The sequence below is a fragment of the Rhea pennata genome, chromosome 5, assembly GCF_028389875.1.
Source record: "Rhea pennata isolate bPtePen1 chromosome 5, bPtePen1.pri, whole genome shotgun sequence".
Lineage (NCBI taxonomy): Eukaryota > Metazoa > Chordata > Aves > Rheiformes > Rheidae > Rhea > Rhea pennata.
Genome location: NC_084667.1, coordinates 64669428 through 64687078, shown reverse-complemented (window position 1 = coordinate 64687078; position 17651 = coordinate 64669428). Strand labels below are relative to the sequence as shown.

The window sequence follows — 17651 nt, the reverse complement described above, 5'->3', positions numbered from 1 at the left end:
ATTTAACAGAAGTCAGAACACTTAGCATCTTGCAAGTAGTTGGCTACTTCTGTCCTTTGATATTACTCATTATTGCCTTATATTAGCAAAGTAAAAAGCCAATAAACACCAATTTAACAATTTTGCATGCAAGGGAAGGATTAATTTCTTTAGTTTTTACTTTCTTTCCATAAATGTGTATACCAACTATTTGTACACTAATGAGTTTTTGTTTTAACTTGAATGTATAAACTCCCAACTAAATTTCTCCGTGTTTGTTTCCTCTGTTAGATTGCATGTGTTTGAGAAACTTTCTCTTGCCTAATCAGTCCGAATAGATTGCACAGGAGGAGAAAAGATGTTGGAACAACAGTAATAAATCATTATTTCAACAGAAGCTAAACAGATTTACAGTAACAGTAGTAAAAGGAAATTGTAACAAGGATAAATAAAAGTGCTTATCTTTATGAAGCATAATATATTTGACTTTTGCAGGCAGAAGCAGAGATCTGTAGTTTGAAGAACAGCAGTAGAGAAGAAATAGTGATTAAATCATTTATTCTCTGTTAACAGTATTTTGCACACATTCCAACTAGATTCTCTATTGTTAAAAAAAAAAAAGTAATGATAGTATAATCTAGGCAACAACTTTTAAAGGGGAGTAGGGAGCTGCATAGCAATGGCTACCGGAATTGCATAGGATTGCTTTGGTGTAGAGCTGGAAAGAGATTCATAATCTTAGGATGCTTGGTTCATGCATCTCAGTTGGACTGTCAAGCCTTCCACTCTTAGGCTTCTGTCTCCAAATATGTTTGTGAGAATGAAATTTCACGTAGATGCATACTTAAAAAAAAAAAAATAATTGTTAAAGTCTTCTAATAAAATGCTGCTCTTCTTCCTGGTAAAAAAATACCCCTGCATTTCCGAGGAGGCAAAATGGCTTTTCTGGACAACATTATTGGAATCCTTTTACAGTAGTATGTCTCAGAAATGCTATTTTTAAGAAAATGCTCTTTTTAAGAAAACTTACATGAGACTTGGTTTGATAGCTTGAAACAAATCTGACCAACCAGCTAGAAGAGAGATTTACAAGCTGAAACAAAAGATGAGAGTGTTAACAGAGTATCTTGAGCTGTTTACTTCTCCAAGACTCTTGTATTTTACAGATTTTGTGCACAAAGATCTTGATTATTTTTCGTTCTCGATTCTCAGGATTTTATTATTTGCTGCAATCCGCAGGGTAAGGATTACCTCTGGAGACATGCAGAACGTAACAACAAAGCAGTGGAGCCTACGGGGATGGTGCTGGTGGCTGACTGGCCAAAATTCCACGGCTTGCAAAACAGACTGTAACTAGCTCACGCTCTCTGCTATTTAGCAAGCTATTTCTCTCAAAGTTTGAGAAAATCTCTCATTCTGTCATTCTCTTCCTTCAGACAGGATGATTTTTTGAAGAACACTCTCTTCTTAAATGGTCTACTGGGAGAGTTTAAAATTATTCACCTTTATTAATTACCACTAAATAGCTGGTGTTTATTGGTATATATTTATTTCCTTTGGAAATCTGAGTTCCTAAAATTCCACAAGCACTTATTAGACTTATCCACTGCTTTGGAAGAATATGTAAATGTAGTTTTTCCTGTTGCTATATTATTGATCTGAATAGATACCTGTTTTAATGTGGTTTTGTGGTGGATTTTATGATAAGTCACAGGTCATGGTCAAAGTTTTGCATCTGAAAATCCTAAAGTTGCATCTTCACCTTTTCAGAAAAATCCTTTCTTTTTCAGACTGGGGCTGTTCTGGTAATTGGTTCTGCTTTATCTCTGCAATTGCGTGCTATTTATATTATTTAGTACCTTCCTACTATTGCTTTTCCTATACTAATAGTTTCTAAAGGTGAAGAAAGTGTCTTTCCTGGGCTTTAAGGCATTCGGCTTTAATTTGCCAGTGCAGCTTACTTGTAGCAATTATTGGGGGGCGGGGGGAATGTATTGACTGCTGTTTTCTTTCTCAGTCTTCCATTATTTACTGCCCAAGAAAATGAATGTTACAGCTCTATTAAAGCTGTGAAAAACTGCAGGATGTTTATCAGTAGTACGTTTGCTTATCTCATTCTGACTGAGCCTCATGCTTGATGTTAAGAATTACTTGTTATTGCCTATGCCGTTCTATTTTCTTGCTCTTTGAAGTAACCTAACAGTATCATTTCTGTTCCAGCTCTGTCTGTTTCTTAAGCTATTTCTAAACTACTCTGTTTCTAATCCCTCATCTGGGTACAGCTTGACCTAATTTGCCATGATCCTGCCAGCCTATGCCAGTTATGTAACAAGGGGTAAGATGTGGATTTTTTATGAAATGTTTCATATTACATCACACAAGCGGGGTTGGTTGGTTCGTTTGCTTTTTAACGAGCCACTAGATCTTTTTACATGTATGCACAGCTTAAAACCATATCCGGAGAACTACTTTCCTTAGGGATCAGTAAGGCTTAAACCTATTTGGAAAAAAATAACAAAACCCAAACTTTTGATGCCTTTTGTTTGTGCTCTGCTCTCTCCCCATGCTGCAGGTGACCACCTTGTCTGTATTGTTCATGGGATTACTGAAGGGTTACGTGCCAGGCATGTTCGTTTGCTTAGCTTCTACATGTAGTATTGCTTTTTATGGTCCAGTTTCAGAGCGTCTTTCATGATTGCCTGGTTTTGTCTAGTCTCTTGAAATTGTTTCCTTTATTGTTCATTCCTTCTCCTTTCTCATTTCAGTTTGTTGCACTGTACATTTAACGACTTGTGCTTTTCTGCCTTTTCAGCGCTTGCCCTCCTGTGTTGCTGTTCACCTTTGGGGTAATGCTGTATGCTTCGCACAGCTGCAGGTAAGTGGCACTTCTCCCACAGAGGTGGGATGGGAGAGGAGGTGCATGGACCATGGTAAACGCTGTCTCTTCCAGCTCCTCTGGTCTCTGGCCATGCCAAGGTCACCTTTGTTCCTTGTCACAAGTTGCAGCATTTCAGTTCCCTCTCCAAAATGTTCTCCCTGTGTGTACCTCGAAGGCAGTAAAATGCTATAATAAACCTATGTCTTGATGGGTTTTTTTCTGTTCTTTCTCTCTATGTCTGTTAATTGCAGGAATCTTGCCCCTGCTTTACTGAGAGCTAAGAAAGAAAACCCTTGGCTGTAGGAGGAGCGCATAGTTTCTCTCAGCTTGGGGCAGCATCTTGTTTTGGCACCTCCAGCTTTGGTTCAAAGAGAGGGGGCCAGACGTGGGCCCTCCTCCACCCCCCGGCCCGGCCCTAGCCTTTTCTGCAGGCTCACCCCCTGCCTGGGCCTCGGTCCCTGGCCTTGCCCCTACCTTGGGGGGTGCTTCGGAGGGATGCAGGGAGCAGGCTGCACCGCTGCCATCTCCTACGGAGGAGCTGGGCGCAGGAGCCGCTCACAGCAGGGGCAAAAGGGGCCTGAGAGGCAGCAGCGGTGCAGCACGTGTGGCCATCGCTGGGCACTGCCCCCCGCAGCCCCGCTGCTGCTCCCAGAGGCGTAGGGCCCTGACACAAGCTCCTGCAGGATCCGTCTCTCTCTGTTGCAGTGAATGTCACGGCCAAATGAGAATCTGTTCTTTAGCCCAGTGGCATCAAACCAGTTTTAAGCAGGCTGCGTGGTTGTTGCCCGCTCTTCCCGTGTCCCCAGTCTCAGTTCTGAGTCACTTTTCCCACAGCTTTCTCAGTGTTACCTCCCCAGGACAGGGCGTGTTCCACTGAGGAGTCCCACCACGTTGTGAGGCCCACTCCCTTTCCACCCCCAATCCTTCCATCAGTGTTGCTTCTGTTTTTTTTTTTTTTTTTTTTTTTTCTTTCCCAAAAGCACTGTTGCCTTTCAACTAGGAACCAGAGACTAAGCTTGTAGTCTCTCTCTCTCTTTTTTTTTTCCTTTTGGTCGTCTTTGATAGTGTATTTCTTTATATCATGAAGTTGTAGCTACTCAAGAGGAGAGGTAGAGCAGACTGCAGATTGAGCTGCCTCATGGGGGTGAGGTTATTCTGAATGGAAGAGAGAAACATGGATTAGGTTCCTTTGAGCACAAAAAGGACTTTGACCTTGGATCTCCCACAGCCCAATGCACTCATCACTGGGACAGCAGAATAACCGTCTGCATCTATAGCCCACGTGTAGCAGGTGAGCCACAAGCACACACCAGACAAGCTCGGTGGCAGAATCCTACTGCATTTAGGCACAAGTTAGATGCTGGCTGCTATTAGAAGTTAGGCAGTTAGGCACATGATTAGTGATAAAAAGCTAAGCCCATACAGATGGACCTTGAGCAGAAATACACAGTTATTGTTACCCACAGAAGTGGGTTGCAATTGAATGAGCATTTTGTGAATACCAGAAGGGCCAGCTGCTGGCTCTAGGCAGGAAATCCGCACATAAAGCTAGCCTTTTTCAGGTTGGTACCTTTGAACATCTGTAAGAGACGCTTGTGAGGTAAAATACTGGAAATAATTTAAATGAAGCATTAGTTAAAACTAATTATATGTCAAGTCAATGCTTGAAAGTCATGCTTTTAAGTCAAGTCTAATACATGGTTGAATCTAAAGATAAGGCTTCAATTCAGCAAATTTATAAGTATTCCAAGAGCTCGTCTTCAGGTTCATGAAGTTTTGACTGGGCAGAACTGACAGAAAAGTAGGTTTGGCAAAGTCATTGTACTCTTAAACGATAAGCACTTTCTCTTTTCCACATCCAAAAGCTGGTGACTGTAAGAAAAAACTTGTAACCTTGCCTGCTTTTGGAGACATTCCCAGCCTTCACAGTGGACACCCATTCAGGCACTATGAAAATAATGATTTTGTCTTGCCAATTAAATATTTTTGAGAATATAGCGCTGTGACAAATCTTACTGTGATGAAACAGCAGCTGCACCCGTTTGCCAGTACCTGCTACTATAAAGGGCATGAGGAACTGGAACACTTTCTATTAATGTAGCGAGACAAGGATCATTCCCAACGCACAAGTCCCGTTGACAGTATCTTGCAGGTTGCTATTTCCTAAACAACATGTTTTGAGCCATCAGGACATGCAAACAACTCTCCAAAGAACCAAAGGGAAGTTAAAGCTCAGCAAATCAAATTAACTCTGATAAAAATTTAATTGTTGCTATTATGCCATTTTGCATCAGCTTAATGTTTCAGTTGCATTGATGTGATTTACAAGCTAAAATGTATTTGTATTATCTTTCTTAGGTTACTTATACCAGTATAAAATGTAAAAAAGAATGCAAGGTTTTTTTGCAATGGAATGGAACTATAACAAAACTGGTGAGTCAAAGGTCAAAGCCAGGGACTCCATCCCTTCTTCCAAAAGCAAAGCAACTTATTTTTGATTTTAAGTAGCTTTGAAATGTTCACAATTAACAGCTACGCCTGTAAACAAACTACAGTTAATACAAGCATGCAGCTCCTGCAGAAGTAATGGTGTTTCTTTAGTCAGTTCCATTTCAGGGTAGCAGATACCAACTTGATGTTCATACCTCCAGTGACACATTCCCATTCCACCCATTTGTTCTGTGAGCAAGGGGAGGGAAAAGTGACATATAATTGGTTTTTAAGAGTGCATGTTTTCCCTGGATAACAGTGGGTTAAGAAAATTTTAAAACTGAAGTCAAGGGAAACTGGGGAGCCTAAAAGTAATTTATTAACTAGCTCCTGCCAACCCTTGCTTAACCTTTAGAACATGAAATCTGTCTTAATAAATATTTAAACATCTTTCTACCCTCAAATCCTCAAGCACTGAAACATGAGGGAAAACTGATTTTTCATCCTTCTCTCCTCAGCCCAAAGCAACTTTGCCCAAAAGGCATAAATGTCCTCCAGTCTCATCACTTAAACTCTTCAGTTCCTGTTCTGAATTCAGAATCCTTTCTACTTGTTTTGCACACTAAGATACGGTCGAAGATGGATTAATTTTGAGTTACCTTTAATGTTTAACAAAAAGGACTGCTTTAAAAAAATCCATAAGACCTTAAAACGGGTTCATTATTCATAACAGGGCGTAACATCTGTGGTCTAACTGTAGCAATCTGGACATCATTAGCATGTTAATGTATTAAAAATACAGGACATTGGAGACTTGCTGCCTTATTTGGGCTCCTTTTTAGCCTTTACCATTTTAGGCCAAGTTAGAGTTAGTGCTTAGCTATCTCCAAGGTAACAAGGGATGAGCTATGTAGGATAAAGCAGTTGGATATATAGTACAAAACACATAAATGAGGCTATAAGAACCTATTTACTGCTTCTACCTTAGAAAAGTACATGAACAGATTTTTGTGACGAGCTGTGGCAGCTTTAAACAGCAGCAAGCAGAGCAGCATCCCATACAAGTGACAGGTACTCCACACTGTACAGCCTGCAACGCTGCGCTGCAGTCGGGGTTTGAACAGCCATCCGCAGCCCAGATTGTCAAGAGTTAGAGTAGCAAAGAAAACAGCAAGGTGGGAAACCATTTTCCAAACTGCTGCTGGAAGCAAAACGCTACAGAGAAGCTACTACCACCACCAAAGCACGTAGACAGGCCTCCTGCTATGGCTGTTCTGTAGTCTTTCATCTTCAATGCTATTTACGGTCGACTTGCATGGCAACAAGATTTCACCTCCTGCCTTTATTCTGCAAATAGCAGCAGTTGCAGTTGTCCAGTTAAAATATTTCTCAGGGAATACCTTTGCATCTTCTCCCTTGGAAGCATTAGAGAAGTGTCTTTAAACTCCTCTGGTGAAAGAGCCAGAAATCCTTCTGGTCAGGGGCAGGGGAAAAAAAAAGTATATATAATATCTATATATCAGTATCCAGATTGCCATGAATATTTTTCCACACTGACCAGAACTACTTCATTAAGCTTCTCTGTCTGCTTCACACACCTGTTCTTCAGTGTAACAAACTGTAAACTCTTCAGAGTTGAGGTGATAATTTTTGTCACAGTTAGACAATGCCCAAGCAAGGATGTACTGCTCGCTTCCAGGTTGTCAGCAGCTCACAACTGAAAATAAAAGCACAAACAAGACTAAACTCAGTACTCCAGTGCACTTCTCTTAAAATAAAAAATAATAAAAAAAAAACTTGAACTATCAATGCAATTTTAAAGAAGTCATCAACAAAAATGGTAGTAAGGCTCTTTTCCCTTGTGTGTTTTCTGGGGTTTCTACAAAGCACGTGGGGAAAAAATCATGAAACACTGAAGAAGTGTATGGAATGTTCAGACTGTAAGTCTTAAAATGATGATCTAAGGAAGGTAAGTTACAGTTGGTTATATTTTTATTTTCAGTTTAGGCACCCAAATAAATTCATTTTGCTTTTTTGAAACAAAACTTCTTAATTGTCTGAGTCTTTACACACCTCACTTGCTGAACTGTTGTTCCTCTTGAGAGCTCTGCTCCTCTTTTAGGCATAGCCTACTACAGTGCAGGTACACACACTTCCTGAAGGCAAATAGCACCACAGCCTTGAATGAATGCACTGAAGATTAATATAACCTACTTCAATGCTACTCTGTCTATAATGTTATAATTAAGGGTATAGCTTTCCAGCAGCCCCAGAAGCATCTTCCACCAGAGCAGATGTGAGGGGATAAAGATAGTTAATCCCAAAACAGTTATGACTGACATTGCTGCTGCTCGTTAGCATAATGCTCTAGAGACTTAGGGTATGAACTCAGACTTTGCCTGTGGTCAATAATATAAAAAAAATAAGTCTCCAGCTACCATTGTATATTAAGATGAACAGTAACATTTATTGCACTCTAAGGAGAGGACATTATCTACTTAAAGTATTTTTAAGGCCCAATAAAGTTAACAAAAATCTATTTTGTGACTATATGAAACATTCTGCAGATGTTTGTCTACTACCCTCTCATTGGGGAAAAAAAAAGGCAGAGACATATTTTGCTTATAGACAACTTGTTAAAAAAAACTAAGATTTTTTTTGGGGGAGGAGGGAGAACTCTTAACATAAATAAAACATCATGAAGCCATCTATAAAATTACAATCAAAAAAATATAAAGTTTCTTGCAGGGCCCTAAAAGAAGAGTCTGGAAACACATTACTAAATATTTCAGCATGTGCAGGATCATATCAACTACTGCAGGTCTTCTGCAGAGAACACTAACTGTCACACAAGTATATGCTCTTATATTCTTTTGTATGATCTTATAGAGAACTGTGTGCTTTACACATACTAAGCACAACTGTTTCATCAGTAATGATTAAATTCACAATGAATCTGCAGTTAGCTTATTTTAGGCAAAAAAAATGGTTTGTACAGGATGTTGTTTTACAGATTAAGACATTGCATTCAGCTCATTTTAACAGTTGTCATTGATTTTCTACGTTTTGGAATTCTGGTTCCAAAAGCAGCATTGCAGGTGTAGTTGTAGCCATCAGCAGGCAATTGTTTAAGCAACAGATGAGCAGTAAAGAGCAACCTTTAACAGGAAAGACTATTAAAAGGGCAAATTAAGCTCATTTTTGTTGCCTTTGTACCTAACATCAGAACCTGACAACTGACTTAAAACAACTATCAGATTTAGTCTCCTGCAATCTCAAAATCTACATACTAATCCAGCTGTTCAATTCCATTTGTTCACTGTGTTTGATTAGTTCGAATTAAAATAGTATGTGCCTGTTAGCTACCAGGACATTACAGTCATTATTAATGAATAAAGTGCAGTGGCCTTTTTTTTTTTTTTCTTAATTTTTCCTTTACTCTTCACTCCAGAACACAAATATTAAATAATGAAATGGCAAGGTACCATCATTCTACTGTACTAACAATCTGACTACTGTTTCACCTATTAAGATCTTCTCAAGGGAGTAGTGTCCTTTATACACCAAAACAAAAACCACACTGTAACAGTTAGTTTCACAAACGTGTCTTCATACTCATCTAGCAACAAAAAAGATATCATTTTTTGCATACTTCAAACTTTCCTTTGACATTCGTGCAATTAAAGGAGAAAATTGCCAGCAAGCCTAATGTTACTGAAGGAATGCATCTTACTTTCATCAAGCAATGAAGTTGGGTTTGGAAGACCTCCAGTGTTCCCCAAAAGAAACAAGGAGAAATTGCCTTGAGAGTAGGCGGGTGCTTATGATGCACTCATGTCACTTATGAATGACTTGGTCAAGTATGAGCCAAATATAACCCAGGGGTAAGCAGGTAGCATCTCTGCCTACCCCAACTCCATAGTTATAGCAGCTGTCTCACATTACCCTTGCCTTGTAGTACAGCAGCAAGGCACTGTACTGTGCAGCACTCTAGGAGACTCAGAATGATCCTGAAGGCCTGAGAGGGCAGCTGGTAGTGAGAGAACTGAAGTTGTTCCTAAATGAAGAGAAACGACACACACATCCCTAGATGCTGAAACAAAGTCATTAACTTCGATCTATCAGTAACTCAAAGCAGCAATGAATGAACAAGACTCTGCAGGAGGTGAGGATGAATGAAACTGCAGCAAACTTGAAACATGGCTCTCAAGTAGTGTCCTAAAAATGAAATCATTGGAAAGAACATACATACACCTGTATAGTTCCCATTTATTTTACTTGAATTAAATAAAAAAAGTGTCAAGACATTTATGTATGTACTTTCATGTTACACTTTTTTGTGTCTGAAACAGCAGAAGAAACAAAATATAAATCCCTGAAATCTAAACATGCCAGTCTGTGGGCCCTGGAAAAGTTTGTAGCAGTATTATTCAATTGTACAAGAAAAAGGACCTCAGAAACAGACTCCATTGCCAGTTAACCATTACTAACTTCTTATGTAACCCCTTCTGGTTTCCGTCTTCCAAATAGCATCTAGAACTCTTCTGAGTTGCTGGACATGCATCCTGACAGTAGAAAATCCAAAATGTGTTCTTGTCCAATGAACATTGGCACTGCTTATAAAGTCTGAAAACAGTACTCTTGTCTAACGAGGCTGGCCGAGCAGTCCTGCTTTAGCTGCCAGAGCTTCATTCTGCTGAATATGGTACTCTTGAAATCGCATAGAGATCCTTTGTGTCATTTTTAAATACTTCTGTAGACAGTGTTCTGAGCAGGTCATCTGCAGGGAAAGGGAAACAGAAGGCTCCAAACAGTAATTAAAAAGACTAAAAAAAATACGACCCAAAATAGAATCATATACAGGCATATACAGGCATTAGGTGACTATGCCTCATTTAACCTCAAGCCTCAGGGCCTAGTTGTATATACCCTCTTTATGCAGCAAAAAAGTTTACTTTCTGAGGGCTCTCTGAGATGTCTTAATAGTCACTCTCACAAAAAGTCTTTATGGAAAAAAAAAGTCTTAAAACTAGCACATATAACCATTTCATCCTTTGATTCCTCCCATGAAATACACAGAGTATGAAGTAATAAAAGTATTTTATTATGCAGTAAATACTAAGTCTATTGAACTACTATCCATTTCTTCAAATTATGTTTACAAACACCTACTACTACAGCCAAATATGGTCTACTGTCTGCTTGCTCAGTTTACCCTTCTTCTTACTTTGTTCCAATGAACTCTATCAGTCATGTTATACCTCTCTGGTTAACCTTGACAAAAGCAACCAGAATATCTTCTGAAGTTCTACCAATCAGCTGGACAGGGACAAATACCTGGGCCTATACCACAGACTGCATTGTTTTTGAAATGTGGAGGATTTTTTTTTTCCTTTAAGTTAAAAAAAAAAAAAGTTATCAGACCTATTTCTAAGCCACACAGATACTCTATAATATGGTTTCAAACCTAGCTATCACTGTTACCATAAAGTTTCCAGATACAAATACAAAGGAAAGACTACCACTTTGCATGATTACTGGAAAACCAGGAATTGCTTCGATTATGCTCAGCCGTAAAGAATGTGAAAAGCTGAGGTGCTGAAAGTAAACAAGACAAAACCCTGCAACTAACTGCTCCCCCTTCTCTCTCACTGACCTGGCATCAGCTACAGTAAAACCTGTTAAGCAGGAGTTAACTCTGACTAGGAAGCAAATTCTGTTGAATTCTGGAACTATTCCAAGCTACTTCTCCCAGAGGGTGCGGTATTTGTGATATAGTGCCTTGGGAAGTCTAGACTTGCAGTGGAGATTGTTGTAAGGAAAGCGGTCAGAAGCTGTTTTTACAAATGTAGAATCTCATAGGAGATTCTTGGAGGTATTTGTCTTAATTATCTAATAAGAAACTACAACTTTAAATAGGAACTTAGGAATTTCCATACCAGATCAGACCAGTGGTCCATCTAGATCAGTATCCTCTTTCCAGCAGTGGCCAGAGCCAGATGCTTTGCAAGAAGCCTTGTAATGGATAATTACCTAACAAAGTTCACATAAGAAAGTTTCTTCCTAGCCTCCATTATTAACAGATGGCTCATGTCTTGCCGAATGTGGTCCATTTGCAGATCACGTAAGTGGAAGGGAAAAAAAGCTGATTAGAATCTAAGACTTTTTTAAAAAAATCTAAACAATGTTCTTCAACTTTAATTCCCTCCCCATGAAGATTCTTTGGCCTTGAAACCCAGTTCATCAATAAAAGACTATCTGAACCCATATTTTTAAAGAAATTCTAGAAACACTTCGGGCAGCAAAAGACAGAAGTGTAATCCTCTAATGGAAATCAAATGACATCCCAGAAAGGTTAAGAGCCTGTCCGCCTAACATTTCTGTCAGTTCTGTTAACTGAAACTCCTTGCATTGTTCAAGCAATTCAGAATGAACAGCTGACAGTGACAGGACCTTAGTCAGAATGATTCTGACTATCTATAATCGAGAAACATCTTACTAGAATAGACGTAGAGTAGATCAGGAGAACAAAGAATCTGTCGTGGGAGGCAAAGATTTTTTTTAGTCCATCAAAGCAAAAGTTAAATGGAGACATGAGGGGCAGAGGAGTAAAATTCCTAGCAGCTAGAAAATGCTCCAGAGCTAGTTTAAATCTTTTGTTTTTCTGCCAGCATACTTAAGCAGAAGCAGGATAGTAAACTTTTAACCAACAGAATTATGAGATTCTGAAACAGTCTCTGTTCTGGGGCAGCAAAAAACCATGTAACTAATCTTACCCAGAGTATAATTTTTTTGCAAATGACTATATGACAGAGCTCCCTGCAATGCAGAGGACTGGATTTAACAGCCAGAGCTTTGCAGATCTGTGTTTCTATGATTCACAACAATGCAGGGAAGGCAGGTATGTAAAATAATAATAATAATAATAATTTCAACAGAATTCTACCTTCGCAGAACTAGACTGCAGGTGGACAACCTCCATGTCCCTAAAGATATCATCCATCAGAATTCTGATTGTCAAGGCACAAGAACCTCCACTGACAGATCAGAGAACAAAATACACAGAATTGCAATAAGCGGCTAATACTAACAGTGAGAACAGGAAGATTCCCTGTGCGTATATATAATGAAAAGACAACATGGACCTCAAGAGGTCCTAGCTCATACTTTGTAACTGGTGACCTAAGATGTCAAAAGCATGGGGAGAAGAGCGAGCGGGAAAGATTTGGAGAGAGTGTGCGTGTGTGTGTGTGGGGGGGGGTTTCCCTGGTAAATAAGACTGTTCAGGTGCAAAAACAATCTATTTATCATCACCTTTCAACATCTGTAGAAGAACTAAACTACAGATAAGCTATTTCCCTTTCTTCTGCTATTTCCCTTCGTCTCTCACTTGGAAGCTTTATGCTGGATACCTATAGCCACTCAAAATTGCTCCCTAGCTTTTTTCACTAGTTGAAAGATATAAACTTTCAAAGTCATTTGATGATGAAATGTAATTTAAATGCTATACAGCTTTTCTATGAAACAGAAATCAAAAGCACAGGAAACAATTACATACCTCTTCTGGTTTAACCTCTCTGCTAGTGAAATCCTTCACGCAATCCAGAAAGCAGGTTTCTGTAATTTTATTGTATGTTCCCAGAAACTCTTTGAACTATAAATACAAAGTGAACAGACAGTCAATATATAAAAAATGTCTACATTAGTTTTTCTTTGCACGTAGCTGCATATACCATCCAATGACACTAACATTCAAAGAACAAGTCACAAAAATTCACTATCAGTTCAGTGGACTCCAGCATCAAGTGCTGTCATTGTTCAAATGAATCAGATGCTATGCTGTGTCTGTTCATGGTCAGAAGTTTAACTCTTTGTTGCTAGAGTACTACTCTTCTCTCAAAAGATAACTTATGGCATAGGGAAGGACAAAAAGTACTCTATGTGATGAAGTAATACAAGATCTTCAAGGCTACCATTTGTGAATACAGTATCTTACCTGCTTAATCTGATCAGATTCTGATATTTGTCCAGCCATATTCTACTGTCTATGATTCAGTCGCCTATTCTGAAGATAAAAAAAAAGCACAAAAAAACATATGCATCAACTACAACTTTTTACAGCAGAATGGAATTCACATACCCTTTAACTGAGCTTAAACCTAACTTTGTTAGCAATCTTTCAAACCATCCACTTGAAGAAATTTATCAATTTGAAAATATTTAGTTAAAACAGCATCCAAGATGATTCCTACCCAGATCCATCTGTAAACTGCTGTTCTTTTATCATCGTTTTTAAGTGTTTCAAGCAGCTAAAATAACTGCAATGAAAAAAAAAGAAAGAAGTATTTTATAAACGCTTTTAAAGGCATAACACAAAATTGGAGGAAAAGAAGAAGCAAGCAATAACATTCTCTACTCTTCTTGTTGAAGTGACTTTGGGTGCCATTTGAAACATTTTTTCTATTCCCTGGGTCAAATGAGTTTCTATGTAGCTGCTTTCTGATTAAATGCTTAAAAAAACTTGAGCAAACATTCTGGTCAATTAATACAGTGAATTAAATGTAAGGAATCATAAAGGAATGAGAACACCCTTAAAGGAAAAAAAAATACACAAAGAAAAAAAATGAAAGAATGAACAGCCAGAGAACCAAGAATTTAAGCAAGCATCTTAAAGGAAGACTGTCATTCTTAATCCAACACAGTAAACAAGTTAAGACTTGAGAGTATACCAGTACGTTTCCTACAGGAATACTGAAAGCTAGCCTTCTTTTCCTTTGCAAAAAATGTTCATTTTGCCCTTTAACAAGGGCAGCAACTCATAATTAGTCTTGCATTATACTTCTGTCAAATTTTGAGCAAGCCATTAATGTTTTAGAAAGCTTAAGAAACTATTCCAGCCTTTTTGTGGCATGGAGGGGAGAATGGAAGGAAGTCTCCTGAAGAGGAACAAAAAGACATTAATAATTATTTCTAAAGCAGAAAGAAAATGAAGACACTAAGACTGCAATATACATCACTCCCAAGCATGAGCTCTTCCTCCTCTCTTCAAGCAGCAGAGTAACTAAACACCTGCCCCTTCAAGTTGCACTTTACGGCTAAGTAGGAATTCAGTCCAGGTATGCGATGTAAAGAGCACATATGACTCCTGCACTTACAACACCTTCCTCCCCCAAACAAGAATTTGTCAAGGATAGATGGATCACAGGGCTTATTGTCTTAAGAAGAACCATATTCTTATGTTTGCTCAGAAGAAACGAGGTATTATTCAGGTTAATATAAACTAACTTGTTTTAAGAGACGTGAACACCACAGTCAACTGGAACAACAGCTAGTGAAAATGGATGGCAACGTCAGTCTCATTTCTCACCCTGTTATAAGAAAAGCCAGTGACAATTCTGCAAAGTCAGTTCAAGTAGATTATTAAACAGAGTGTTAAAACCCGCAGAGAATAGAAAAGACTTTTGTCCTCTCCAAAGTATAAAAAGCTAACAGCCTCAACTTCCATCAGTGCCATTTTCTCACGCTCAGTATTTTGTTTCATTGTTTTTGTTCATGACAAACCTGATTTTTTGATCTTCCGTCACTAGTTCAGCAAGCTTAAAATTGCAGTTCCACAAAGCTTTTGCACCTGCACTTGGGAAATAGCTCCAATTTAAAACAGCACAATGGCAGTATCTAATTTTAAGTGTCTGAAACACTAGTCCCTCCCCGGGTAATTTACTCTTTCCATATAGAAGGCAGTGAAATTATATGGCTCTATTGCACATCTACTGTAGCTACAAATCATGCCCAGCTGGCCTTAACTTCTAAAATGAGCTAGATGAGCATTTCTGGAAATGTAAAAATCTGCTTTATTTTTAAAATATGTTAACAACAAATATTTCAAGTTTACATCTTTTTTGTCCTCCTTCACTCCAGCCTGTGGAAGAAGGAGAAAAAAAAAGAAAAAAAAAGGAGAGAGGGGAAAAAAGGAAAGAGATAGAAGAAGCCCTTACAAGGTTGACACCTTGACTAACACACCACATAGCTTCTTATGCAGCTGCTCACACAGCTCCATCAGGCTTCAGTTTTAAGCCTCAGCCCCTACATAGCCTAGATTACTTTCCTCTGGGCTAAATGTAATTTGAAAGTTAGGCATTGCACTTTTTAACACAAGTTAAAGGAAGCAGATAGCTCTAAATAAACCACAGCAACAAGGGCAGTGGGTGATTATGTGTGAAGGCCACATGGACTGGATGTACTGGAACACCAGGATTATTATCCCACTGGGTGCCTATTTCTATCTTATCTCCACTTAACAGCTGTGAGTTCTTACAGGTGAAACATGCACTGCAGACTTCAGTGAGGAAATTCTTTTCCCTGATGTGAAAACCATTAGTGCTTATTACCTAATCTTAAGCCAGTGGTATCCTTTCCCAAGAAAGCTGAACAGGCCCGCCGAGGTTTTTCCTTTCTGCAAGAAGCCAAGTTTTACACTCTCTGCCTCCAGAGGGGGGTGGGAGGGGAAACACACCACCCAAGTGTTTCTGCACGTGTGCCAGGAACAAGAAAAAAAAAAAGAAAAAAGAAAATATCAAATTAAAGAAATGTGTTAAGATACAACAGCCTTAGCTTGTAGAAATTTTCTTTTATTTGTAATAGTAGTGATTTGCTATGCAAGAACTTAATTGACCTCATATTAAAAACAACAACAAAAAAAACCGCACATGTTTGAAGCATTCTTTTACAAAAGCTAATTAAATTGCGTGTACATGAGAAACCAAACCAGCAGGCAGCCAAGCTAACCACCTAAGATTCAGGCAAGATATAATTACCCAGACGACACTGGAAGTTCAGCGTCACTGTGTGTGTAACCCTACCCTCTAACATGCAGGCCGCCATACAGGCGGCAAGGCATGTCTTCCCCGCGCCCTCTCCTGTCGGAAAGGCAGAGTACAGCTCATCACTCCTTCCGACATAGGTTCAACTGCTCTACTTCAGACTGCATTTTTAGATGGGAGTTACACAAAGCTTCTCTTCTCAGGCCACAAGCTATGCTCAGTGTTCACACACAGATGACTAAATGAGAAGAGGAAGAGTTAAAAGTGGCTTGATAACAAAACGTACTTTGTACACAGGTTACGCTGCATTATCTCATGTTTGTGAGTTAGACTCTGCTCTGGAGGGAAAAAAAAGTTCAATGGTAGAAAGACCTACAAACACCAAAGGTGAGATAGTAAGTCTGAAATGAGACACCTTAAGATTCTCTTGAACAGATTGAATACGCACAAAGAGGTCTCCCGTCTTGAAAGAAGATATGTACTTTTTTTCCCCCCCAAAGTAGCTGCCTATTAAAGTTAGATTAGGCCTGTCCAATACTTGTGCTCTACTGAGGTCAAAACCTGAGCTAGAGTGGCTGAAAGTGAAGTAATTTCACCTTAATTCTGCCACCTGCTTTTTGACTACATCCATTGGTTCTCACCTTCAAGGGCACCTTGAGTTTCTGTGCCTCAGGAGATACTCCTCAGGCCAGGCTCCAGCCCAACAAACACACACATGCCATGTCTCAGCTGGCACCTGCCTGTGCCCCTTTGTTTCAAGTCTGTTCCGAATTAAGGAGAATCTATCCAGAAAAAAACATTTGAGTATTCCACGTTTTAGTTTTAACACCAGGGTTAACATAGGGAGTATCTTAAGGCTCCCACACGTTTGCCTTGCGCTGTGAGAAGTCCACAAAACGGACAGCTGCTTCCTTACCAGCGAGACATTTTTGGGGCCCCTTCTGCCCTCCTCCACGTGCCGTGCCGCGCCGCGCCGCGCTGCTCTCCCTGCGGCACGCCGCCAGGTAGCGGCCTTATCCCTCGGCACCTTAACCCGTAGCCTGCGAGCCCTTAACGGCCCACAGACCGCGGGAGCCCGGCTACCCCTCGGGGCAAGGCCGCCGGGGCCGGACGTCCCGCGGAGCTCCCTCAGGACGGGGACCGCAAGGCCGCCGGCAGGGGGGGGCCGTTGGGCGGCCGTTGGGCGGCGCGCGACGGCCGTTACCTCACGCCTCCCCCCCTCCCCGGGCGGCACGCGCCGCCCGCGCGCACTCACCTGCACCCGCGCCGTCACGAGCCCGGGCCGCGCGCGCGCGCGCTTGGCGTGGTGGGAGGGCGGGGGGAGGCACGACCCGGCAAACAGCAGGACCTTCGATCCCGCCGATTCGCCACCCAGCCCCCCCCCCCCCCCCCCCGCGCCTTCCACTGCTGTCCGCGCGGCGAATCAGCGCGCGCGGAGGCACGGGGCAGCTTTACTTTCCTCCCTGACCTCCCCTCCTCGCGCTTGCGGCGGGGCGCGGCTCTGCCGGAAGCGGGCGGGAGCCGCGAGCGCCGCTTCCCCCGTC

General features: G+C 40.5%; 1 protein-coding gene across 4 annotated transcripts; it reads right to left on the bottom strand.

Moving 5' to 3' along the window:
- Positions 1-9522: 9522 nt before the first annotated feature.
- Positions 9523-17498, bottom strand: TIMM9 (translocase of inner mitochondrial membrane 9). 4 transcript variants are annotated; one of them, XM_062576591.1, is made up of 6 exons: positions 17363-17498; positions 16749-16889; positions 15676-15813; positions 13284-13352; positions 12846-12941; positions 9523-10067 (listed from the first exon to the last, which is right to left on the bottom strand). In XM_062576591.1, exons 4-6 carry the CDS (start codon positions 13320-13322, stop codon positions 9933-9935), a joined length of 270 nt encoding a protein of 89 aa, XP_062432575.1. In that variant the 5' UTR covers positions 13323-13352; positions 15676-15813; positions 16749-16889; positions 17363-17498; the 3' UTR covers positions 9523-9932. The 4 variants fall into 4 exon arrangements, with proteins under 4 accessions (XP_062432575.1, XP_062432574.1, XP_062432573.1 ...); XM_062576590.1 differs by lacking the exon at positions 17363-17498 and adding an exon at positions 17024-17341; XM_062576589.1 differs by lacking the exon at positions 16749-16889.
- Between the last annotated feature and the right edge of the window lie 153 nt (positions 17499-17651).

Excerpts from the sequence above, each read along its gene's own strand:
- TIMM9 (XM_062576591.1), bottom strand. The coding sequence starts at position 13,322 with ATGGCTGGACAAATATCAGAATCTGATCAGATTAAGCAG. Across the intron at positions 12,942-13,283 it reads AATCTGATCAGATTAAGCAG|TTCAAAGAGTTTCTGGGAAC; the intron begins GTAAGATACTGT and ends TTGTATTTATAG. Across the intron at positions 10,068-12,845 it reads GAGAGGTTAAACCAGAAGAG|ATGACCTGCTCAGAACACTG; the intron begins GTATGTAATTGT and ends CTTTCCCTGCAG.